The 26,119-nt window shown below is 56.2% G+C and overlaps 1 protein-coding gene across 4 annotated transcripts in view; it reads right to left on the bottom strand.

The window, feature by feature from the left end:
- The window catches only part of LOC108921721 (semaphorin-6B-like), a 36,727-nt gene that overhangs the window by 8,585 nt on the left and 2,023 nt on the right, over window positions 1-26,119 (bottom strand). Inside the window, exons 1-9 of one of the 4 annotated variants that reach the window (XM_029249233.1) lie at window positions 15,729-16,304; window positions 9,500-9,623; window positions 8,882-8,996; window positions 6,023-6,083; window positions 5,843-5,905; window positions 1,969-2,067; window positions 792-882; window positions 371-490; window positions 29-117 (exon numbers count right to left, since the gene is read on the bottom strand). In XM_029249233.1, coding sequence (XP_029105066.1) covers window positions 29-117; window positions 371-490; window positions 792-882; window positions 1,969-2,067; window positions 5,843-5,905; window positions 6,023-6,083; window positions 8,882-8,996; window positions 9,500-9,605 — 744 coding nt within the window. In that variant the 5' untranslated portion in view covers window positions 9,606-9,623; window positions 15,729-16,304. Of the gene's footprint in view, window positions 1-28; window positions 118-370; window positions 491-791; window positions 883-1,968; window positions 2,068-5,842; window positions 5,906-6,022; window positions 6,084-8,881; window positions 8,997-9,499; window positions 9,624-9,695; window positions 9,781-12,690; window positions 12,719-15,728; window positions 16,305-26,119 lie in introns of those variants that run through there. The other 3 variants (XM_029249234.1, XM_029249232.1, XM_029249235.1) reach the window with 3 other exon arrangements.

Below are 26,119 nucleotides of genomic sequence, written 5' to 3'. Positions count from 1 at the left end.
CACCCCTCGCGACCTCTGGGCCTCCTACCTTCTCCAGGTAGTTGAACTCCATGGCCATCTCTCTGAAGAAGAAGTAGATGTGCGGGCCCCACTCCACGGCGCTCACAAAGTAAGGCTCTGAAAGGTGAGAGACACGCGTCACTGACGACGGCCCACAGACCGGGGGGGCACGGACGGCGGCCCCACGGGAAGCGGTCGCCATGGCAACGGCTCCCTCGCTAGTGCGAAAGCTGCCCAGGATCTGGACCGATGTGCACCTAGGAGTACTGACTTGAGATGCAGGCACAGATGTCCGCCCACAACAGCACAAACGGCAACACAGAGGGCACTAGCGCACTGTGTGTGTGAGTGTGCGTGTGTGTGTGTGTACCTCGGAACCACTTGGAGTCGTGTTTGACGGTGCGCAGGGCTGGACTCTCCCCCAGGCTGCGGTAGATCACAGCGTCGATGGCCAAGAAGTCCGTCACGGTGGCGGTGAAGAGGCTCCCCTCTGTAACGATGGCACACAAGACTGAGCTGAGTGGAGGGGTGGGCAAAAGGGGGTGGAGCCAATGATGGAGACTGTCAGAGAGGACAAGTGGGTGGGGCCGGGGTTGAAAAGGATGAAGGGGGTGGAGCCAATGGTAAACATTACGAAGCAGAAGTGGATCGAGGCCAATGTTGGATAAAGGGGGAGGAGCCGATGATGGAAAACTTCAGACGGGTGAAGAGGGTGTGGCTAATGCTGAAAAAAGGAGAAGTGGGTGGGGCCAGTTCTGGAAAGAGGAGAAGAGAGTGGGATCCAAACTTACCGGCAAACAAAGCCACATTGGCGTGTTTGGGGTCATAGGGGCACCGCGCCATTCCGCTCACCACCTCTCCCACCATGTCCAGAGTGTCCCTCTGCAAAGACACACTGACAGTGCTGGGAAACACACTCAAGACTGGAGGCAAACACCCCCCCCCCCCGACTCCAAACATAACATTTTAATACCATCAGTCCCCAGATAAATCCTTCTGCTGAGAGACGCAACACCACGTCCATTCAGAGAGCACTTAGGGAAAGGGATGGAGAGGCCGCGCGTAGTGGTGTTACTGCGGAGGTCACGGCTTTGGAGCCTCGCGGATGGAGGAAAACACGACGAGATGGGGATGTAGAGAAAAGGAGACGACGCAAAGAACGACAGGGAACTCGAGGCTCCGACACAACACCCCCTCGTGGGCTCGCGCCGCATATCCAACACGTACGGGTGTTAATGTGAGAAGCGTGTCAGACAGACAGGTGTCGGGGCGTCACGCCGCACGGTCGACCGCTCCCGCCTCTCAGCCAAATTCCCATCCGGGTCGCCTCGCCGTCGACGCGATGCATTTCCACCCTGGCAACGGCCTTAAAAGCAGGCCGAGTCAACGAAGAGCGACTTAGGGACACGCGCTCGCTGACTTATTGCGTGCCGATGGCTTTGCAGAACCGTGTCCCCTTTAGAGTTACGGGGCCCTTGACGCAGCATTAAACTTTATGCAACAAAAGCAAAATGATATGTGGCAAGCGAACTGGGGGGGGTGGGTGGCTGACAGGAAGGTTACGGCTGTTTGAAACTTTAAAAAATAGCGGGCGTGCCCTCACGTGCGTGGTCGGCACTCGCACCGTTTTCCCGTGTGTGCGTACCGACAGGGAGAAGAGGGCAGAACTGTCCTCGCTTTCCAAAATCCGCAAATATTCCTGCTGCGGTTAGCAATGCGTATGTCGGAATGTACAAATTATACAGTCAGCGATGTGTCAGTCAGCAAGTACTCGCACCATAGTCATCTACTTGTACATATTCATGAGTTCACAGTGTAGATCTGTGTGTGCACAGACTGTAGATCTGCAGGTATAGTGTAGATGTGCAGGTACTCACAGTCAAGATCTGTATGGACTCCCATACTAGATCTGCACATTCTCACACGTAGATCTGTATGTGTACACAGTGTAGATCTGCAGGTACTTACAGTGTAGTTGGCACACAGCGGGTTGAACGCGTTAGTGCCGCAGACAAACAGGCCTCCTGGTCGACTCAGTAAGACCTTTATGAAGTTGCGACACTCGTCCTGGAAGGTGGAGTCGGTGGAGTGGAGGGATTAAGAGAGGGGATGGAGGGGAAGGAGAGGAGAGGAGAGACAGACAGAAACACGGTCACTGTTTTCGCTCTTCTTCCTCGCTCCGGACTGTCGAACGGGGCAGAGTGACCTGCTGAAAAACAGACTTCTTGCTCAATACTTCTGATGAAGGGGGTGCGGTGGCGCAGTGGGTTGGACCGTAGTCCTGCTCTCCGGTGGGTCTGGGGTTCAAGTCCCGCTTAGGGTGCCTTGCGGCGGACTGGCGTCCCGTCCCGGGTGTGCCCCCTTCCCCCTCCGGCCTTACGCCCTGTGTTGCCGGGTAGGCTCCGGTTCCCCGTGACCCCATAAGGGACAAGCGGTTCTGAAAATGTGTGTGTACTTCTGATGTCTTTCGGTCAGGCCCTACCCTTCACACAGCGAGGGCTCCTTCAACAGGCCCAGCCGGTGGGATGCGACACTTGGGAGGTGGAATCGACGCACCCCCTGCCCTCCTCACCACACACTAAAGTCCCTGGGTGGGGGGGTCTCATTTTCAGGACAGGCCTTGCGGGGGAAGTCCCAATGATTTTCAGGGCCAGATGAAGCGAGAGCTTCTCATCTGCACGCCTCACGTGTGTGTGTGTGTGTGTATGTGAGTGTGTTTAAACTACAGACTCGTTGGGTACTTCACCCTCAAAATGCCAAATAACGCTGAGTGACTCACAGCTCCAGAACCCTGACAAGATTGTCAGTAACCTCAGCATCAGTAACAATGCTGCTGGTAACCATGGGAACCAGCACATTTACACCTGTTTCCGTTTATTCTCCTGTAAGTTTCCCAAAGAGCCTCACGATGTGAGGTTTGTGCGCTATGCTGCATACCCCAATTTACTCCTTCACATAGCAGGGTCATTTTTACTGTATCTACTCAGGGTAAGGGGGGGCGCAGTGGCACAGTGGCGCAGTGGGTTGGACCAGGTCCTGCTCTCCGGTGGGTCTGGGGTTCGAGTCCCGCTTGGGGTGCCTTGCGATGGACTGGTGTCCCATCCTGGGTGTGTCTCTTCCCCCTCCAGCCTTTCGCCCTGTGTTGCCGGGTTAGGCTCCGGCTCCCTGCGACCCCATATGGGACAAGCGGTTTCAGACCATCTGTGTGCGTGTGTGTGTGATGTACTCAGGGTAAATACCTTCACCAGGGTCCTACAGCAGGAGCAGGGACTCTAACCACTACACCTCCTGCTGCCCTGTGGCACATGTAACCGTGGCCCTCGCTGGAGTATTTACCCCTTGGAGGTGTACGCTGCGCTTGCGGTGCTGCTGCCTGATTTATAGGCTGCGGTTCTACGAGGTTTTTAAGAGCCGCGCTGCTCAGCTGCGAACGTGTCTCCTAAATCCCCACGGCAACCAGCCGTGCGCCTGCGTCTGCACCTTGAATTAAAAAGATGAGCGTAACTCGATTGGGTCGGACATGCGCACCGGTACCGGCCTCTCACCGCCTGTGCTCTGGCCGTCATGTTTGATGGCGCGTGCGCGCGAGCGTGTGTGTGTGTGTGTGTGTGTGTGTGTGTTAGTTTCCTTCCCGTCCCGTTTTCCACCCCGCCCGTGTCCTCGCTCCCTGGGCATCAGCCTGACAAAGCGCCACCTGCCCGGCTTGGCAGTGCTCCTGGCGAGCGCCCGGGTCACCCCTCCCCCGCTCGGTGACAGCGCGTCCGCGCCGCTCTCGCTCCCACACACCGAGCACGTATCAGCGAATACACTGCGAACGTTAAAACACACAGCGCTGTCCTTGTAAACGGGTCTTGCCTGGACGCCGAGAGGAGCTTAGAAGGACATGGACACCCAGCGAGAACAGCAGCAGCAGGAGGGAGACAGGCAGACAGAAGGGGGGGGTGACCAGGATGGTCCCACTCTCCTCTCTGTACATCACACAAGTAGCTGCACACAGAAGTGGTAGGAAACACAGGGGTCGCGGTGACAGACGATGGGAAGTATGTTTATGCAGCTGCCAGGAGATCAGGGGAGAAATGGGTTTGAAGAGGTGGGTTTGTGACCCTACTTGGATGCTGGGAGGGATTCAGCAGCTCTGAGGGATACAGGAAGCTCTTTCCAATACACTGGGGCTAGCAGATGTTTGGAGAACACAGGCGGTGTAGGTTCAGCTTCTCCGGTTCATTACGAATGTGGACAGACGGTTGAGGGTTAACAGGAAGAGCAGCAGGGGGTCTCTATAACTGGGACTAAAACAAACGGTCACGGTCTGATCGATGTGAACCAGCCCTCTCCCGACGCCCTCAGCTGAGACGACGTCTCGTCGCCGCGCCCCGTCAGCATTCGCACAGCAAGGTCGAGTTCGGTCGGCTGCTGAACTTCTGAGCACTTTCCGCCACAGCTCGCTTGGGCTGCCTGCCACGGCTGCGGTCACCATGGCAACCGTGAGGACCGTGACAGCCGGGAAGCTCTTCTCCTCCATGAGCGGACTCAGTGCCCTGCTTTCTCCGCTTGCCCACCGAGCAGCCAGGCGACCAGGTCGAGGCCGGCAGGCCTCCGGGGTGAAACTGGCTAATTAATTTTGCTTCTCGATGGGACGCGCAGCGGTGGCCAATCGGAGCAGGCGGGGCCGACCTGTGCGGCTCTTCACACGCTCTCCTGTCTGTAGCTATGAACCGGCGAACGATGATCCCAAATCAAAGTTAACTTGTGAGTGAGTGTGACCACCTTGAGACTGACCGGTGTCCTGCTGAGGGTGTACACTGCCTCACACCCTGTGCTTTCAGGATAGGCTCCGGACCACCGTGACCCTCAGCGGACAAGCGACTATTGAGCACGGATGGAAGGGCATGTGTACCAGCTGTGCGTTCTGCGTGTGGACAGGTTCGCGGGTCCGAGGGGTCCGCGAGAGCTCTGCGTCGTCACCAGCTTCGGACCGTAGCGGAACCGCTTCTCAGGGAGCCGGGTTAGCAGCGCATTTGCATTCAGCGGAGAGCTGTTGAGTCCGCGGGGGACGGTGGGAACAGGACGGGATATTGAGTTTCCCAACCCATTAGGCCAATATGTCCATTCTGATCAACCGACCAGAAACATTTAATTACAAAACCAATTACCCTGACAGCTAATAACTCACACCTGACAAAAATCATTCCTGGGGCAGAAATGGGCTTTTGAGGGATGGCTGGATCGGGGGAGTCCGTGTAGGTGACCGCTGACGGAGGCAGAAGGATGGACCTCGGTGCGGGAGTATCGCACCCTGCACCCCCTGCACCCCCTGCCCCCACTCCACCCCACTGGAGTGGCGGAAAAGACCTTTGACTGTCCTCCCCGCCCGACCCATCCAGGCGGTTTTCCAGAACCTGCCACATGTGATTGAAGGGCCTCGTCTCCACTGGATTCCCGTGTCCTTTGTCTCGCTCCCCCTCCTGGCCCCGATGCCCTTGTTTCCTCCACATCTCGGGCGTCATTATTGGCTTTAGCAAATAAAGCCCTTCATGCCTGGAGGGGAGATCAGAGTCCCCGTGTTCCTGGAACCCCCACCTCCCCAGTGGCTCCTCACAGATACCCTTCAGTAACACACCTCTCAATGACACTCTTGACCTCCGGGCAGAAAAACTGTATTTGAAGTCACACAATAGAGCCTCTCTAGGGTGTAAATGAGATCTGGTCCACGGGGAGGGTGTGTCTATGCGTGCAAATGTGTGTATGTGCATGTGTGTGTGTAGTTAATCAGCTTTACCAGCTTTTCACACCACCTCTGTTTTGCAGCTCCATCCTCCATCAGTCCAAGCAAAGCGCTCACCTCGTGTTTCCCCTTCATCCTGCAGATGCGGATGTCATTCTTGTTGGACTCCCATGTTCGCTTCTGAGTGAAGAAATGTACCCACAGACACACACAGACACACACACACACACACACAACCAGCACCTGTTAGTAACCGCACCCATAAGACAGACAGCTTCCACTGGTCAGAGAGCCTACCTTGCTGTAGAACATCTCATCTCCCGCAACGTTGTCCAGTTCCACTCGGAAAAGGTCGTCTCTGGCAGGGAGAAAACAGGGAAAACAGGGCATCAGGCGAAAGGAGTGGCACGATGCAGGCTCTCGAACCATCGTACATGCCCTGCGCTTACTCTGTCTGAGTGGTCACGCTAATGATAATAACGCCCCTGTGCAGCCCGAACGCTCATGTGGATCTTTTGTAAGAGTCTGATTGGGATAGACCTTAACTAGCAACACCATGGGAGAACAAAGAGTGGAATAATGTGACACATGCTGCCAGTCAAAAGTTTGACTACAGTCTGAGTGTTTGTAACTAGACTTTTCTGGGCTGGACACCAGTCTTAAGGACAGATGAGTCAAAATGTGAAACATATGGGTCCAAGTGGTTAATGTTTGTAAGATGTGGAGAGGGTGAATGCATGAGCTGTGGTTCCCACTACCCAGCACGGAGGCGACAGCGTCATGGTCCGGGGATGCTATGCAGGTCACACAGCTGGTGAGCTTTAAGTCCATGACAGTATCACCCAGCATGGCTATCATGGTGTATTTCAGCAACTCTCCATTCCCTCACTATTATAACTAGCTGGGCAGCCCCCCCCAGCAGAGACAGCGACTCAAAATACACCTTAAAGCTGTGCACAAAGTGTGTGGTGAAGATCAAAAGTGAACGACAACTCAAACTATTGACCTGGATGTAAAATTCTGCAAATTGTGGAAGGACTGGCTGGGATCAAGCGTGTTCAAAGTTTTGACCGGTACTCTAAAAGCCACCTGCCTTACTAGGTCACACATTAGCAGGGGTATCACCCGTTCGTCTGCTCTAAGAGTCCAATCAACCCAAAACAGGCTCGATAAGAGCTCCTTTCGCACGGGTCACAACTTCAGCACCAGACCCTTAAGTGCTGTTTCACTCCAAGCTCCTCCTCCTTACTGAACAGACCCCCCTCCAACCCCCCCAGCTCATGATTTTAGGAACATGTGACAAATGCAATCCAGCAGAGAACGAGCTTTTGGCAGCTCTGCCCCACGCACTCCAGCACTCTTCCCAATTAACATACGAAGGTGATTTACCCTTAACCGACCTGCCGGGAGCCGGCCACCGTGGATCCCGGCCAGCGCTGTTGTAATTTAAGGGGGCTGTAAATGCAACGAGACGCCCGAGGCCCGTGGGCCTACTCTTCATTAACGTGGCGCACGCTTAGGAGTTGCATTAAAAATAAATGTTGCGCTGCCATTAGAAGACTCTTCTTTCGCAGGATGACGATAATGGTCCTCCGCCGCTGCTCCTTCGAGTCCCATGAGCTCTAGGGCCGTTTCTACGGACCTGTCTGCGGTCAGGACCCGGGTGTTATAGTTGGCACGCTCGGCGCGCGTTTCCGAGCCGCTCCAACGTCAGTGCGTCTTTCATCGGCCCAGAATGTGCGTCCATGTGCTCTTGGGAAGAGCTTCGTTCGGACTCTCCTCTGCAAACCCGTTCCCAGACGCCGAGCGACTCTCGCAGTCCTCATCCACTGAGCTTCTCCAGCAATTTCGGGCAGGCCTCACAGCTACGCTTCCACTCGGTGGATTGGCTCAGAAATGACTGTTATCATTATTATTATTATTTAGCTACTTGGCAGGTAATTTCATCCACCGCACCTTAAACGGTTCGCGGCTTTTCGCTGTCGTCCGCGTGCTTCGGCGCATTTTTTTCCCTCTCGTACGGGAATCCAGGTTGAGCGCTTTGCCCGAGGCTCCACAGCAGGGCGCCGCTGTTTACGAGTGAGCTTCCTTAATGGTTGTGCCCCCTGCTGCCTGGAGTTTGTTCCAGCGGAATTTGCCCGGGCCCCCCTTTCATCAGTCTGAGCCCCCGTTGTCTTCCCCGCCGCCGGATCGTACGGTGGCAGCGGGGGCGCCCGAATGGAATCATGCACGATTGTAAACAACGCTAGGGTTTCATACCACACTCTTAGCAGCCTGTCTGGAGACCTACTGGTTTAGGCATTTCATTATTGCGCTTCTCTGCTGGAGAGATTGGTACCATCCCTGACACTGACATGTTTAATACGAGGTCCCTGCATCTCAGCAGCCGGAGGACCTGGTCATTTCCTGACATAAAGCGCCGCGATTCCCGTTCAAGTACGCAGCTAATGAGAACCATATGAGAGTTATGAACCAGCTAAACTCCTCACTTTGAGCAGCTACTCATGTGATAGAAAACATTCCTGCTTGTAACTTAAAGCCCGGTGTTGTCAAGTAATTGAATGGCAACTTAGTGCTGTCGGGTACGGTCCATCCGCCGGACCTCGAGCGACCCGACGCTGGAGTGACCGGACGGTCCAATGCATCACAATGCTCTCCGAAAATATATTTCCCCGCAATTTTCAAAAAAACCAGCAAGCATACAGCTGTCACTATGTAACATGAAAGTATTTTCGTTGGAAATGGAGAATCTGTAAGAATCATCATACATTCCGCAGCAGCCTCCTCCCGCTCATTAAGATCACCGGTACTTTCTCCGCCTTAGGGCAGGACATGGAAACACGTTCGCTCTGCAAGCATAAAACTGCCTGTACGCAATGCAAACACATTTTACTACAATTTAAAATATTTAAATATACACTTCATTTACGTGTAACAAGATTAATATTAAGTCAAAGTGATTTTAAACAGTCGCGTACACAACACGTGACTGGAAGGACCGGTCGATCGCTTGACACGACCCCTTGCGCCCCTAAGTCCGGTCGCACCAGGATGACCGGTAACCGTGCGTCTGACGTCGAGACAACGCACACCCGGAAGGGAGTGCAAGTGACGTGATGCTGATGTCACAGTCACGTGGCGCTCCGGTGGAGGTACCTGGCTCCGATGTACAGGGTGCGGTTCACCTTGAGGATCCTCTGGACGTGCAGGGACTCCTGCCTCGTGGATGATCGATGCGCCCGTCCGAGGAACACCGGGTATCGCCGGACCACTGTGGGGGGAGGGGGTGGGAGGAGAGGAGGGTGGCATTGTGGTTAGCAGCATGGCGCGGAAAGGACACGCAGAGCACAGCCATACATCAGCGGCACGCTCGTCCTTGGCGGTGGGACACGTGTCTCCGGTCAGGTCCTCGCTCCCCGAGGCAGCACACGTCACGAGGCTTCGCCCTCCCGGATCCGCCCCGGACACCCAACAACAGGAAGGAACCGTGTTTTCCCAGCTGTGCCGCGCCCCACCCCTTGCTTCGGCTGGATTCCCCCCAGTGCGCAGGCATGCGGGTTGGGGGTTCGATGGACTCAACAGAAAAACAAAAGGCCAAACATCTTGGAGACATCAATCACTTTCCTCGACTTTCACGGTTCATTTGTCACCTCGCGCCGCCCACACTGGCCTGTACTACTACTGACCCACAGCCAGGAGTTCTTGACCCCAAACCTGACCTCTGACCCCGGCCTCGAACCCCGGGCTCCGAAGTGTTAACGGATAGACGCTTACCCTCAGGCGACGGGGAGCTCAGGGGTCCCGTCTCCTCTGGGAAAGTGGCGGTGGAGAGCTGGAGCAGGGCGAGCAGCAGGGCGACGAGAGGGGCTGACGTTGTCATGGCGGCGGGACGGGGGCGCTGCGGGCGACAAAGTGGACAGGTTAGTGTGGGAGTGGGCCTGAGGTGTGAGGTGAATAAACACAAGAGCACCTCCATGATCCTCTGCTCAGAGAACAGGAATCCTGCAGCACCCGGCGCTGGAGACATGGGACAGGGAGCCCTCCGCTACTGGTGGGGGGTGGCTGCAAATAAAGGAGAGGGGGGCTGTGCGTGAGATACTCGCAGCCTGAGTGCGTCTCATCACGGGAAGTTCACTAAAAAGCGAACCCGACCGACGCCTTGCTCTGGAGACACCTCGCTCTCCTGCCCACGTGGACTCGAGCGAAGCGCCGCAGCCCATACGTCAGCCGAACGCCGTTCCGCGAGCGCCGCGTCACCGCGACCGAAACGTTCGTATCACCCGGGGCTGCTCTCTCTCGCGCCACGCGCTAATTGTCATTCAATTTGCTCGGGCTGTTTTGCTGCGGTCGGCCGTCATGGTCGCTGCCGGAGCGAACCCGCGCCAGGACGGGGAGAGCCCCTCCTTACTTGAACAGGAGCCACGTAGCAAATGCATACAAATGGCCCCTGGCTGCCCTGCGGGACACATTTCATTACCGCAGTTCTCTCCATGCGCCGCATTTCACTCTGATTTGCTGGTTGCCGCTGTGCCGGGTACTAAGACGTCTATAATTATATGAACTTTTTTCCAAAGGCTTTCTCATTGCGACCCCCCCCACCACCGAGGCTGAACTGCCAAACTGCTGGTGGGACCAGATCAAGGCCTGAAGACCGTATAGCTGGACTGGTGTGACCGCACCACGGAGGAAAGAGAGCTCGGACAAGTGAAGAGAACTCGAGCTATAGCCGACCCCCACAGTCGGGAGGTCCAGACCCTCCGCGAGATCTCCGAGCCACAGAGGACGGAGAAGGAGCAGAAAGGTGGAAAAAACGAGGTAATAGCCTCTCGGCAGCTTTTTAAAACTAGAAATTGAGATGAACGATGAGCCTGTTGAAAAAGCAAGAGAGCAGAAACATGGAGCTCTTTGGACTGCGGTCCTGGATGGGACTTTTAAGGACACCGCAGAGAGGGAGGAAATCAAACAGATGGATGCTGGATCAAGTCAAACCTGAACTCTGACCGCAGATGCCAACAGTGGGACTGAGGTCGTCATGCCTTGGACACGTTGTGAGAAGATCCGACTCTCTAGAAAAGACGGTGACTGTGGGCAAAGTTGGAGGAAAGACAAGAGAAGGACGAGCAGCGACCAGGACTGACTCAATCACAGCGACAACAGACACTCTGAGGACGCAAGTGGACGACAGAACCTTCTAGAAGCAGAGAGGACATCGACTCCACGGCACCAAGCAACAACAACAAGGGGACGTTCCTGCACCTACAGAACCGGAACAGCGGGAGACCGGTGTGCTGGACACGGTCACCCCCCGGCACAACCACTGAAGACCACGAAGACTGATGAGTGAAGACTGACCCTCCCAGTCCTCTGGCACCAGTTACTCCAGCCCCTGGTGCACAGGGTTCGATCGAAACCCTTCCCACATGTGAAGATTTGTGCTCCGGAGCCAAGTGTGCATTTGTGTGGACCTGGAACGCACCGATTACAGCCCGTTACGAGGGAAACGTGATAAATCCGGTAATTAAGAAATCGTTTAGGAAGACAAATAAAACTGCTGCCGTGAACCAGCACAGAGGCAGCTTCTGGAGACACCAGCGATACATCGCTGACCTTTCAGTTATTTATCCACTAAATGATCACTTTTCTAAAGCTGGAGCTTTGGGTTCATAAACTGGGAATGCAGGTTCAGCACATTATCAATAACCGCTTGTGCAGCGCAGGGTCAAACTGGTCCAGCGCCTATCCTGGAAGCATAGGCTGTGAGGGAGTACAGCCTGGACAGGACGCCAGACTGTCACTGAGCAATCACACACTCACTCACTCACACAGACACACACACACACACACACACACACACACAGGTCTGCTGGTTAGAGCCGTGAGTCTGGTCTGACAGGCCTGTGATGCTGATGCTGTTAATCAAGGTGAGCTCTAACTGGTTTTCCTCCTGCTGGTCTCCTGCCAACCCCTCCCTCCTCCCCCTGCTTCCCCCTCCGCCCTCGTCTCTCCCGCCTCCTGCTGAACCATCTCCCTTGAGCTCTGGAATGTGCGGAGCAGGAGCGGCCCTTGTAGCGGGATCGACCCGCCGTCCTCCCGTGATCCCCAGTCAAATCCCCTGCAGAAGCCGAGCTGAAGCCTCGAGTTTAACCCTGGCGTCTCCTCCAAAGGTTGGGGATGGGGGGACACGCCAGGCGGAGACGCACAGCAACGATGCTCGGAATCAGGCCCGGTGCTCACAGAAGCGGTTGCTACGGTGACACCGTCCCTGGGAGCAGACACAAGGTGATGGAGCGCAGCAATCACTGGCACACTGATAATCGTGTACATGTACTGATAGCAGTGGGGGATGCTGGGGGTGGGGGGTTGGCTTGCCTGAGGGGTGGGGGGGCGGCAGGCTGGGCACATCAAAACGAACTGGAACAGAGAAAACCACAGAGCAGCGGTCGCGTGCCTTCGGATCCCGACGGGCATCAGCCGGTCTGTGACCTAAAGGTCATCGGCACAGAACAGTCTGTTTTACCCTTGAGAAGTTTAACATCAAAGTTCTAAAGAGGTAAACTGGAGGCATTCACCGCACCGACCAAGAAAAACACACCATAACATGTAGTGTGACGTATCGTTTCGTGACGTACGCAACATCACATGATCAGGTGTGTATAGTGTGCCAGTGTACCAGAAGTTCGCCACCGAAAACACGGTAAACACACTCGACGTCACGCTGAACAGCGGTCAGATCCTGCCGTCGATGTTTTGCACTCGCTGCAGTGACACAGCCCTACTCCTGTCCAATCAGAGCCCACAGCTGCACTTGGTCGTCAGAGGCGGCGGTAAAACGCTGCGCATCTCGACCGACGGCACGAAGCAAAGCCACATCAGAGGAGATGAAGGAAGGGAGATCACGGGGATGTGGGTGTGGGGCGGGCCGTGACCCAACGGGAGTGCCGGTGCGCAAACACAGCTGTGCTTACTCCTTTCGCCTCCTGCCTCGAAGCTTCCTTTCATCCCAGCGAACACCCCCTCGCTCGGCGCCACCGCATCTGCGACCGAGGGCTGGAGCGACCCGGGCAGCACCGACTCCGCGCCGCCGCACCCCGCGGCCGCTCCTTCAACACGGACATGGACCGCGTGTTTACCAGCTGAGGTCGGCACGCAAAACAAAGGGAGAATGTCGTTCGTTAGTTCGTTGTTCGGTCGGTCCTTCGGTCAGTCGGTCATTCGTTCGTTGAGCCCCAGTGAACACCATCGATTACACGTCCTCATCAGGGTGTCCATCGACCCATCTGCTGAAGCCGCGGTCCCGCCGTGGGCTCATGGCCCGTTGGCCTCCTCCACGGAAACCCTGCTGCGCTTCCTCACACTGACCTTGTTTCCTGGCCGTCAATTACACGCGGTCACGGTCGACGTGCACCGAATGGCGCGTTAAGATAGTGTGGGTGGAGCCCTTGGAAAGGGACACCCTCGGTAGGACGAGGGCCCGGAGCCCCGAAGTAACAAGGATTCCCGTGGTCGAGGAACACGAGGCACCTCCCTCCCCGTTTCCCCGCATTCTCGCTCCCAGCATGCCTCTCTGCCGGGCGCCATGGCAACAAGACCTCCGCGGTCCCTACGCTGCGCGTACAAAACCGTCTCAGCGCCCGGGTGTGTGCGTGTGCGGCCGTCACGCAGCGTGACACGTGAGCCCTGGGAAAACCGCGGTAAAGCGGCGCTCAGGCAAGGCTGCGGTCCACCTGCGGGCTACAGGCGCACGGTTCTGCTCGCGTCACACACTCCCCGGTGCGGTTTTACTGCAGTGTTTGTCTCCAGCTGCGTTTCTGAGACACGCACTGCATGCAGGAGGGTCTTTATGAAGTCCATGTGTTTTGCCGCTGCTCAGGAGCTCCAGGCTCTCGGGATGCAACGGGGTGTGGGGGGGAGCAGGGGTGTCGGGAAGGGGGGGTGAGAGCGGTGCGCTATCCTCAGCACCGCCCATCCAGGACACGCTTCTCTCATGATCCCCCTCGTCCCCCTCCAGCTCCCGTCAAAAGGCCCACAAACTGTGATGTTTGATCGATGAACCGCCCAGTGACGCTCGCTCTCTGGCTGCGAGACACCCCCCTCCCCCAATTAATTATTAAAGAGCTGCTGCTAATTAGCGCAGCATCTTGCCTGGTAGGCGGCGGGGGGTCCCGGTCGGTCTCACAGGTACAAACGTGTATTTACCGTGTTCAAGCTGGGCCGTTTTCACAGCCCTCTTCAAACTGTTCTCCTTCTCCATCTGGCGTCCAAGCGCTGCCGTGGGAACGGGCCGAGAGGACGGACGGAGAGGGCAACGGTAGCAGCAAGCAGGAGGGCAGTTCTGGGGGGGGGATAGCGCCTGGGTGTCTGCTCTGCTAATCCCTTTGAAGCCCATCTCAGTGCGTTTTTAACCCCCCTCCCCCACCCTCACCCCCACCAACCTGCCACCCCGCATGGATCAAGGCTGTTGGCCGCGATGCAGCCGTATGAGCTGCTCTGCCCTCTACGGAGTCCAGCCGTGCTACCAGCCCTGGGGTGCCTGTTGATTTTGGCAGAATAGCGGTCCAAACCTCGTGGTCCCACTGACAGGGGGTCCAAAATCAAAAGGCCAAAGCTTGTCGGTTTTGGCCCTGATGTGACGGAATGAGTTCCCACCGTCCCTCGGACCTGCTGAATCCCTCCCAGAAGGGTGTCAAACCATCTCTTTCTGAGTCACTTCTCTTCTGATCTCCTGACTCCTACATAAACTTGCATCCCACCATCTGTCACCATCATGTCTGTATCAATTCTACGTGCACCTACTTGCATAACGTGTGCCGGCAAAAACCGCGGTACTGGACCCCTTGCCTGTACTTGGACGATTACATGTTCGTATCTATAACTCTTTGTGTGCTGTGAAATACAGTTTGTTTACTCTAAGCTGAAAAGAAGCATCTGCAAAATTAATAAATGCAAACATAATGTAAATATGAAATTTGTCTCCAGGATTTTCCGGAATATTCTACGGGTGCAGCCCAGCAATGCATTATACAAGTTCCCCAGTGAAATTTTCCACCCGTTTTGCGCCGTTGTTTGAGAACTCAGTGGAAATCTGCGATCAGCGACGCCAACCCAACCCCCCCGCCCCACCCCAAGCGGCCTCATCGAGAGCAGGGCCCTGGCTTCCTGCTGACGACGGGACCCGGGTTCAACGGCGGCTCTGCTCCCGCGCCGGGCCCCCGACAGCGGGACAGGAGCCAGCGCTGTCCGGAAGGCGAAGAGCCGTCGCTTTCGGAGTTTATGATTGAAGGGGAGGTCGGCAACAGGTTAATTCAATTCCCAGCACGAGTGGCGCACGCTAACCGCGGCAAACGGGACGTGACGTGTAACTTGAACCGCAATCACGGTGCCCCGAGTCAGATCATTAACGAACACGACTCGGCGTCCAAAACAAACCCCAGACTGAACGCGGCGCTCCGCTGGAGATGCAGGGTGCGAAACGAAGACGCCGTCGCCAGGCGGAAAATTAAATTATTAAAAGGTGACAGAAAGAACAATTATGCAAACGTGAAAGGGAATCGGCGGAAGAGTCCGAAATGTGGCTCCCGTTCGCTACATTTAGCGCCGCTGTCCCTCCGCCGCTCAAGGGCAATAAAAGGAAGACACTGCAGCTGGTCCTCAGGATGGACCAATAAGCCAGGCCTTTGTGTGGTTAGCGTGTGGTTGTCCTGAATTTTAATGAGCTGGCGTTGCAGGTTGCCACCAAACATGTGTGGAGAAACACTCTCACAAACACACACACACACACACACACACACACACACACACACACACACACGGTTGCCTCCATTTACACACCATCCAAGTTCTGATGGTCCGCTGGATCCTGTCCTTGCATGGTTGGCTCACACCTGTCCCCTGTCCCCTGTCCCCCACACCCCCTCACTGCCCTCCAGGGCTGCCTATATTTATCCCAGAAGCCCGAGCGCCCCAATCCCAGCCAGGATGCGAGCTGCGGTTTGTCTCCTCTCACCTTTCAGGGACGCGCCGAGCCATTATCCTCTCCATGACAGATGCGGTGATGGTGGCGCGGGCATCCAAGGCCCTCCTTCCTCATTCCTCTCTAATAGCACTGGAGACTTCTATCAGGAGACCCTCGAAAAGGCCTTCATTAGTTGTGTGACGCGGGTGCTCTGTGGAAAGCCGGCCGGCTACCGCACCTTCGAGAGGAGACCCGTGGTGGATCCAAGAACTCGGACCCGGGAGGCAGGATCACGACCGGCGTCTCCTTCTGGGCACGGCGTGCCGTTACCGGTGAAAGCATCGCTCTGTGGTGCGCGAGACCCGGTGAAGCGCAGCCGCAAGGTTGTGTGTTCAGGTCCTAGGGGAACACGGTGTTGTACGTTTGGATGAGGCGCTCGCCGAATTTTACTTTCAAATCATATCCGGCCAAATTAGTCGCGCTCTCAGCTGTCTGAGTCACTCAGCGTTTAGCCGAATTCGACCGCTCGTGACAAGATGTGGAGACAATGCGCTCCTGGAAGGTGTCCTTAGAGCATCTTCAGCGCGTCCCCCAGTGTGGAGCCGCCGGTGCTCCTTTGTTCGTAAACCCCGGCGTGACGTTGCGCGCCGTTGTCAGACCAGGCCTGAAACATTGGGGCTGCAATGGCATCGACACGCGATCCCGCGCCGCACTCGCAGCGCACTGGCCGTCTTCTTCTGTTACCGTGGAAACGGGAAGCAGCCACTGGAAGGAGCCGCTCTGCTCCAGCTGCGAACGGACGAGCTGCGACGGAGACAGTGTGAGACGTGTCAGTCCATGCCGGCAGTTCGGGGGCGGTGTGACTGGTCAGTGTACGGGCGGAGATGGAGGAGCGCGCATCATCAGCAGGAAGAATGAGAAGGAAAAGGTGAGAGAGCGAGAAAAAGAGAGGGGAAATGCAGCCATTTCACTCAGACATTTCGAGTCAAATCTCAAACACATCTTTTGGTTTGTCTGTGAGTGTGAGTGCGTGTGCGTGTGTGTGCGCGTGCGCCCATGTGTGTGTGGCCTCTGTTCCTGCACCATCACTGTACAGGCTGGCAGGGTCACAAATCCTCCAGCTCCACCCTTGGGACCTTCGACCGAATCCACAGCACCAAAATCCAGAGACAAACAGGGACTCCGAGCTCCCACGGGACCCAAGGACACACCGTCACATACCGCTGCTGGCACGTTGGCACAGCCGTTTTCTCCTTGACCACGATCTTCACCGCAAAAACGAGCTCCAGGTGACCGACTTCTGACTCCAGGTGGACTGACTCCCTCAGCACTGACTCATTGTTCCGGGACACGGGGGTGCGGCGCTGGCCCCCTCAGACACCCGTCAAGCCACCCGCTGTGCCGCCTCGTCCCCCGAAGCACACGGCAGCTGCGAGGAACCGCCACGGTTTGCTCACTTCTCCACACATCCCCCTCAGCAGCACTCTGCCGTCCTGCTTGCTCTCCCACTTCACGCTGAGTTTACCTCCCTGCTGCCAAATCCTTCCCGTCTTCATGGCCCTTCTTCACGCTCTACGCTCCTCCTCGAACCTTTTCCGGCTACCGCCGCCATGCTGGCTGGCATGCAGCCCCTGCCTCGAACCCGCGTCTTTACCTACTCCCGTTCTCGCTAGCTGATCTGCTATCAGCAAGGAAAGCCGAGTTCATCTGAACATTTCCACTTTCCTGTTTTGACTCCTCGCTGTGATGCATTCCAGAGCTCCCGGCGACCACATTCCTGTAGGTCTTACCGAAATGTGCCAGTGAAGGAGAAACTGTCACCTGCTCCACTTCCTGTTGCTGCTGAGACGATTGAGCCGCATCCACCCAGTCGTACTCCTGGTGACAGTCCCGCCCTCCTGAGGTAACTCCTACGTTCTCTTGGAGCACGTTGACCTGGGAGGTCCGGGACGAGGGGAGGGAGACGCCGAAGGCCGACCGGTTGGCACCCGTGGGCCGAAGGAGGTGTGGGAAAGGAGGAGGCGGCACTGGGGTCAGTCGGGATGTAAGGAGATACAGGTATGCAAGAGCGGGGAACCGCTGGAATCCATCGCAGTGGATGTGGAAGGCCAGATGTCTCACCGCCTGCAGCTGTCTTTTTCATCACGCTCACACACACTCACACACACACGGCTCAGAAGGAGACCTTCTCCAAGAGAATCCCGCACTCCCCCGGGCAAACGGATCAGTCATGTGACCTTCGCTTCGGAATCGCTCCGTCAGCTCCTCCCGTTCCATCGACAGCCTCGCTCCCGGAGGAGCGCTCCCCGAAACTATTTGGCAACGAGAGGCGCACAGCGCGGAGATTATGTTCCCATCTGGATCCAACTAACCTCTGGCCCGTGTCTCGGGAACACACACACCTCCTACACTCAGTTCCCACACACTCAGGAGGCGTCCTTCCCGAAATCAGTGCATACACCTGTCGAGAGAAACCTGCCCTTGACCTCTAATCCCCCCACCCAAAAACACCGCGAGCCCTTCCAGCGGCTTCGTGGCACCCAGAGTTATTCTCACATCTCCAAGCCTTATGGAAAAAACGGAGAAGGGAGATTCGTTGAAAGCGGAACATTCTAAGGAATTCCAGCACATAAATCCAAGGCAATGCTTTGTTGACATGTTTCTCGTTCTTGATATCGCAAAGTGCGAAAACAAGATCGTTACCATGTTTGGTCTCGGCTCGTGAAACTCATCCCATATCAGAGGGCTTTGGGGCGAACGAGGAGTCAATTTTCGAGATCCCTTCTGCAGGGGCCAGTGGGGCGCAACAACGGTTCATCCAAAGGGGTGTGTGACCTTCTCCCGATGAACAGTGTGTGACTCTGGCAGCTCGTCTAACACACGTAAAAATGTGTTCTGACCAGAGCTGTTCTGAAGAACCTGAAGAACCTGTCACGCGGAACATAGGGGCCTGGGACGGCTGGACACAAGTGCAGCGTCGTTCGTCCGGAGACGAGGGATGAGTCGAGTTCTCGGTGTCGGGGACAGACGAAGGGTCGGTCGATCGGCGGTCAGGGTCAGAGCGAAGATCCATGGACGAGGTCAGGGGACTTAGCGAAGGGTTGGTCGAACGGCGGTCAGGGTCAGAGCGAAGATCCATGGACGAGGTCAGGGGACTTAGCGAAGGGTTGGTCGAACGGCGAACAGGACAGGAACGAGGATCCGTGGACGTGGTCGGGAAACGAAGAGCTAGCGATGTTTGTGAATGAAGTGTCACGGGAAAGGGCGGTTGTCCCTGACGAGATTCCGCAAAGGTCTGGGAGTTGTCGAGTGTCTTTTAAAGGGTAGGTGCTGAACTGGAGTCAGGTGCTGTTGATTGAGTTGTGGGCGTGGACGTGACAGAACCTCGCTGGAAGGTCTCGCCAAGGTTGACACGTAGCCCACATGCATCAGAAGCCTTTAAACATGGCATCGCGGTCCAAAAAAGCAGACTTTATGGGGAGGGAAGGAGGGAGACGCATCCAAGTGGTGCTGCGAAGACACCACACACACACTGAAGCCCAGGGAGAGGAGTGAGGGAAGGTCTTTATCTTATCAGCAGCGAGCCTTTATTGGGTAACGCGCCCTTTCCTCAAGAGCCCGTCTCTCAAGACAAGGTCCCAGAAAGGAACTGGGGGAATATCGCTCCTTTTTGTCGAATACCGTAATGCACTTTTCAATTTTCAAGCAATTTATATGCTAATGCGCGAGTTACATCTCCATTAAATTTCCATTCTGACTCTTGGGTTATCAAGTGACAAATTAAGGAAATTTGTCTCTGTATTTAATTTGAGTCTCTGCATCTTGGGCAACTGGGAGAGGATTGTATCGATACTGACAGTCAACACGTTCATCCGTTCCGCTCGCAATCTCCGCTCTCTCTTCTGTCCGCGTCTCCTCCGGAGGCAAAACACCGGGAGCGGAAACCTCACTGTGTCCTACGTCCCCACCAGGACTTCCGTGAAAATGGACATCAGGAACATCTAAGTGCCTTCTCAGTCCTTCGGGTTCATCTCTCCTTCTGGTACTTTTTACCTCGGCGGTTCTTACATTTGAATCGATTCATTCAGATGACATTTTTCTCCAAAGCAACTTGCAACCTTAAATTTGCCCGTTACGCTTCTTACAACGATTTACCCGCATACATTTAACTGTGGGATTTTTACTGTATCGGTGCAAGGAAAGCACATTGTTCACGGATGCTCCGGGTCCTTCAGCTTCAAGTTGGCTGCTTGTACCACTAAGCTTCTCACTGTCAATCTGACTTGTCGATCAGGGTTTTGGTGTCTTCTCGGTCATTTGAGGTGACTACTCCACGATGGCTCCGGTATCTCCTCAGTTCTGCAAGGTGAGCATTCCATCGTGGTTTTGGGATCTCCACAGTCCTTCAGGATGTCCTCTCCATCGTTATTCTGACATCTCCTCGGACCTGCAGGGTGATTGCTGTATCACCGCTCCAGCGTCTCCCACCACCATCCAGTGATCTTTCCATCATGGCTCTGCAGCCTGGTGCTGCACAAGTGACCTCTCCGTGACGACTTGTTGAGCCTCTACTAGGGCCGCTGCCGGTGTCCCGTCAGCTCAAGTGGGTCCTCCTCCATCGCGGTGCCTGATGAGCACAGATGGAGATAAGTGAGCACTCAGGCTTTGTGACTCAGGGCTTTTAAGGAGCCGCTGGTTGCACAGCTGCTCCTCCATCAGATCCCACTGGTTGAGGAGTCTCTCACTCTCAGCGGCTGCGCAGCTCCTCCATCCCCGGGTTCAGCTCTTCTCTGCGGCGACGGCTCCGGCGCGACCCAAACAGCAGAAACTAAGAAAAAGAAGCCTCTCTCTCCCCCTCTCTCCCTATTGCAACATTTTTCTTCATTTACCCACAATCCATCAGATGTTATGGGATGTTAATGTTCTGTTTAGCCGCGGTAATTGTGTATAATTGCATAATGGGTCTGTCAACCTGCTAATCCGATTTACTCGTTCAGCTCTATAAAGCTGTATCGCTTTTTCATCTGTTTGTTTGACAATGTCCCACAAAGGGGCTGCCCCGCCGAGGATCGGGGCCACGGAGGGCGGCTGCCGTGCAGACAGACACCGCGGAGCTCGGGCCGTACGGATGCGGCACTCCAGCTCGCGTTCAGCTCCTTTCTGTTCAGCCGTCACCTTCCACGACTCCCCTTCCTCGAGCGAATCCTCCGCTCGGAGCGTACCCTTGGCACGACTTTGAGCCCTGCGCGCGACTCCCTGGGGGGCACACGCAGAGAACCGTCAAGGGCGCGGGCCGCGGGCTTCTTACGCTGCCGCAGCGTTGCGGTGCTGCAGCTCCAGCTCGCAAGTCCAGCCGTTCTCGTCGGCGCCACTCTCCTGATTCCCAGCTCCCAGCGTGACCTGTCGACACGCGAGGGCAGATCTCCGCACCCGGCGTGATCGGGAGCACAGAGCGCAGGCCCACACGCTCTGGCTGTCCCCTCAAGGCTCCGAGTTTGGCGTCATCGTCATCGTCGCACGGCAGAACCTTGTTTCAGCCCTTTTTGATGGATGGCTCCAGGTGTCGGCGCACAAAGTTTTGTTGTAAAAGTCACATTAACCCAACAACGGGACACATAATCGATGCCGTAGAGCAGGTCCAGCGAACAGTTCTTCGCGTGGTGCAGGGAGTCCCGCGTGTGTGTCGTGATCTGGTTTGGGGAGAGCGGCCGCGCTCCTCCTTTATTGGGCGACGTGCTACCACCAGATACCGGAAGCGCTGACCCGATGACAGCATCGCAGCTCCATCGGTCTTCTGTCAAGATGAAACACGACTGCAGCCGCTCTGGCGAAGATATTTTCTAACAAAGTTCTGATACCAGATACAGCCACACAGGTGCCCTGTCACTGCAGCAGAACACCCAGGGAGTGGGGGTTGGGCAGCATCTAGTAGTTGGAGTCCCAGAGGTTTACTCCCTCCCTTTCATTCAGATTTGGAGTTTTTTTGTTTTCCTCTCCTCCACAGACAGCTGCTTTCCTGTACATTAACTACATCTGCTACAACTGTAACTTTGGATCATTTACAGCGACCCTGTTCGGCGTCACTCAGGTGACAAGGTCACCCAGTGAAAATGAACGCAATGGAATTTAAATGCATATGAAGCAGGTGGCAGAGTCACTGAGGTCATGCATGCTAAACCTGGACGTTCCAATGAAAGTGGCGAAGAGCTGATGTGCCCTTCAGTTTTTTATCTGAACTACATACATCACTTTGCACTCATTTTACTGCGCTGTCGATGCAGCTTTTTTCAGAAACTCCCTACTGTGGACTGGGACAAAGAAGATGAATGTTTGGCTCCGGCGAAGCGGAGCACCGGTGCGATAAGGGGAGAGGTGCACCGAGACGTGGACGCTCCCGGTTACAGGGCCGCGGGACGGGCGGGGGGTTGACGCCGGTTCAGCGCCGGCTGACGGCAGGGTGTTGGAGCACTCGGGGGACCAGGACGCAGGCCTGCCACACCGCGAGCTCAAATCCTCGCCTGGCGGGACGGAAGAGGCCCTCTATATAATACACGTGGTGACGGGAGAATGCAAAGCCCCTTCACCGCGGACACGTCATCTCCGTTTTCGGCGCTCCGGGAACATCGAGCACCTGCCGCTCATCTATGAAACGCGTGCGTACCACTGGGCCGCGAAGCCCGAGCCTGTGTCTCGAGACCCAACGGGCCGCCTCTACGGAACGAGAACAATGCGCAGACCGAACAGGGTGTGTGTTACGCATCGTCTAATTAAAAAGCGCTGGGCGCTAAATCGGCGCGTTAAAAAAAAAGACATTACTTCACTGCACCGCGAACCCTCGCACGCGCTGCTAAAGAAAGGCCGTTTGTGGAGCCGGCTCCGGCTCGCGGTAAGGAGCTGGCGTCCAAACGGCTGGAGGTTGGAACTTGGCGACAATGGGAAGCCAAACCATTCCGGCCTCGCTGGGCCCGACACACACACACACGCACGCATCCCGAATGCACGCGGAGGCACGGCAGCGCTGGAGCGCCGCAGATGGCCTGCATACCGAGCAGCGCCGTTTGGCCTAAAATCAATTATTATAAATATACAGGCTCCGGAGCGTCACGTCTGCAGCACAATAATATCAGCGCAATCGATTTCTCGCGGCGACCCGTGCGTCCGTTTCCTCCCGCATGCTCCTGGGTCACGTCTCAGAGGAGCGCGTTAACGGCTTCGCGCCGATTACCGGCTTCCCTATGGACGTGTGAGGACTTACACGGACAGCGACACAGCATGCTGAGCGCAGCATCAGCAGAGATTCATTAGCGGTGGAACACGGTGTCGCCCGGCTAACGGCGGCGCGGCACTAACACCGAGGGCACGGAGCCGTTGGCCGTGACCTTCGAACCAGGGCTGCAGCGGTTCGCGGCTCCACGTCGACGAGCCCAAAGCGATTCGACGGGAGTTTAGCGTGACTGTTCCACGCTAGGGGAGCGGGAAGGGGGCAGGACAGGCTGCTATAGCTAGGAGAAAGGAGATCATACCTGCAGGGCAGCAACAGCTGTCGGACTCGCGCCAGGTGCCAGGTATCGGCGCCAGGAGAGACCCGGCGCATGCCAACAACTCGCTAATACCCCTCCTACCGAGTGGCCCATCAGTACACCTCTATTGGCAGGGCTCTCCTCTTCGCCCTCCCCGTGTTTAGCGCTCTCGCACCAACCGCCGCTCAGGAGGCGTGAACCGTTAAGCTCATGCGCGGTCGGCTCTCTGCGTAACAAAGAAATGCGGATTCGAGGCCCCGGGCTGCCCCTGCGCCGACACCCGAGGCCCCGCGCTTCCAGGGGAAACTCAGCGGAAGGCCTCCGCTCGGGGAAAACAAAAGCAAACGGGAAAATAACTTGCATGTCGACGTTTCTGGCAGCAGCGGAATTCCCCGGCGCGGCCGAGACGGAGCGCTCAGGCCTGGAGCGAAGCCCAATTAAATCCACACACAATGGAAACACATCCATTCCGAGAAAAAAAAAAAAAAACCGTAACGTTTCATTTGTTCTTTCATTTTGTTTGTGGAAAAAGCTTCCCTGAAGAGTAATGTTTACCCGCGTGTGCTGCCTTGGCCCGGCGCCAATGGTGATACCGTGCCGCGAATGGGGAACAGAGCGCCGCGGCGTCAGACCGCCCTGCCGCACCTGCGGGATGGATCACGCACAGGGCTCTTGGTCCACGGGGAAAGTTCTAGAATCCCTGTGGTACCTCTGTATGGAAGTCCAGTCCAGGCTGAAAAATAGCTCAATGCAAGGAATAAGGCCCACCACCACCAACCACACTCCTCAATAGACACACACACACACACTTTCAGAACCGCTTGTCCCATACGAGGTCACGGAGCCTACCCGGTAACACAGAGCGTAAGGCCGGAGGGGGAAGTGGACATACCCAGGACGGGACGCCAGTCCGCCGCAAGGCACCCCAAGTGGGACTCGAACCCCAGACCCCCCAGAGAGCAGGACTGCGGTCCAACCCACTGTGCCACCGCACCCCCTTCTCCTCCATAGACATTTACGTTTATTTATTTATCTGACGTTTTTCCTCCACAGTGCCCAGCAGTGATTTATACAGCTGGGTTTTTTGTTTTTCTGCTGGTGCAATTCAGGCTAAGTACTTTGCTCCTGTGTACTGCAGCAGGACTGGGGATTCGAACCCAGGTCCTTCAAGAGTGAGGAAGCAGCACTAACTGCTCAAGTACCTGCTGCAGCGTGTATCAACACGTAGACATGAATCAGCTCCTTTTCTTCTGTACGCCACCCCACCCCTCCGCCCATTCTCATACTGGGCTGTTTTCCCTCCCACTGTCCTCCCCGTTTTCCCCAACACCCCCCTGCCCTCCTGGGGCCCACAGGCCGTGGGCTAACTGGTGAGCCCTGATTTAATGGTGCCGAGAGCTCCATTCGTCACTGTGAACGGCCCCTGGGGCAAAGGAGGGTCACGGATTTTTCACGGCCGGCTGCTCCCCCATCCAGTACCTTTGGTAGGTGGGGGGTAAGTGGCATTAGCGCCCCCTAGGGGTGTCTGCAATTCGTCCCTCGCCTGCACTGGGAGACGATGGAGTTAGGGAGCCGCGCAGAAGTCGGAGTGACAGCGGCGTTCTGCACAAGACGGTGTTCATCAGGGAAACGGTCAAAAGAGCGCACCGACACAGGGTGAGAAACTCCATCTGTACTTGGTTTCATTGTGAAGAAATGAACGTCGTTTCCCCGTCATTTGCGATGCGAAACACGTCAAAGTGTTGGCACTCTAACCTGAAAAGTGTAAACACTCTTAGGAACCAGCGAGCAGCTGACATGGACGGGACCCTCCCTGAGCCACAGCAACAAGGGGAAGGATATGAATAAGTGGCCAGCAGGAGGAAAAGGGGGGGGGTCACTCATGCTCCTATTGCAGATTTGGGGTGTTTTTTCCATTTCTTAAAGCTCCCATTTAGTCCCTGTAATTTATTTCTGCAGGCACAGCTGACGGGGTCCAGAAGGCGGTGAAGGCGCGAGGGGGGTCACCAAGAGAGCAAAACATGGGAAAATGTGAGGGGCTCCCTGGGGGGGCACTTATTGCGTTTTGATGTGAAGGATGGTGGACCCCCAGCCTCTGTTCCCATAGGACTCATTGGCCACTTAATCACAGGTGAGCAGTGACTTTCACTCTAGCGGGGTTTCTCACTGCCCCAAAAGCCTGGGGATGGGGGTGGGAAGGGTCCCAAGGGCAGGGCTGTGCGAAACACCTCCTGCGACTCCTCCCCCTCCTCCTTGAACCTCCAAGTTGCAGCTCCGCCCCCTCTTCTCTCGGGACCCCTCCCACACCGCTGGTTGAGCGGCGGTGTCGACCTGCGCTGAATTAATGCGGAGCCCATCTGCCGAGGGGTCTGGCTCCATCAGGAGGATGCTCGGGACGTCCCTCAGGCAGATTGTCCAAAGCAAGCGAGAAGGGGACAGACCACACCCATCCCCCGAGCCCCGCACCACCCGGGGGCACCTGCTGTTTTTGTGCAGAAGGGACACCACCTGCTCCTTGGGTTCCGCACTGGGCGAACAGGGGCCCCATTCAGTGCCCAGGAAACGCAGGATCTGGCTATTCCTCCCTGCCTCTCTCGCTGTCTCTCTCTCACACACACACACACACACACACACACGGGCGCTAGCTCAGCCGCAGAGCTGTCTCGTACCACGGTTTTGGGACATGCCCAGCAGGGATTTACGGGGCCCGGTGAGAGGGGGTTGGGGGGCAGGCCTCCTCCAATGAAGGCGTTTCATAACAAATCACCGCGGCTCGCTGCGCCGCGAAGGGCAGCGCCGCACCGGAGCCGGACAACCCTCCCGGGATCTCCCCGGGGATCGGACGCAACGGGCTGGGAAACCCGCCTCTTTTTCCCACATCTCCCCGCATTACTGCCATTCCTTCACCACGACATTTCCTGG

This window comes from Scleropages formosus, chromosome 25 (genome assembly GCF_900964775.1).
Source record: "Scleropages formosus chromosome 25, fSclFor1.1, whole genome shotgun sequence".
In the NCBI taxonomy this organism is placed as follows: Eukaryota; Metazoa; Chordata; class Actinopteri; order Osteoglossiformes; family Osteoglossidae; genus Scleropages; species Scleropages formosus.
Note: the sequence above shows the minus strand (reverse complement) of the source record. Positions and strands in the feature narration are given on the sequence as shown.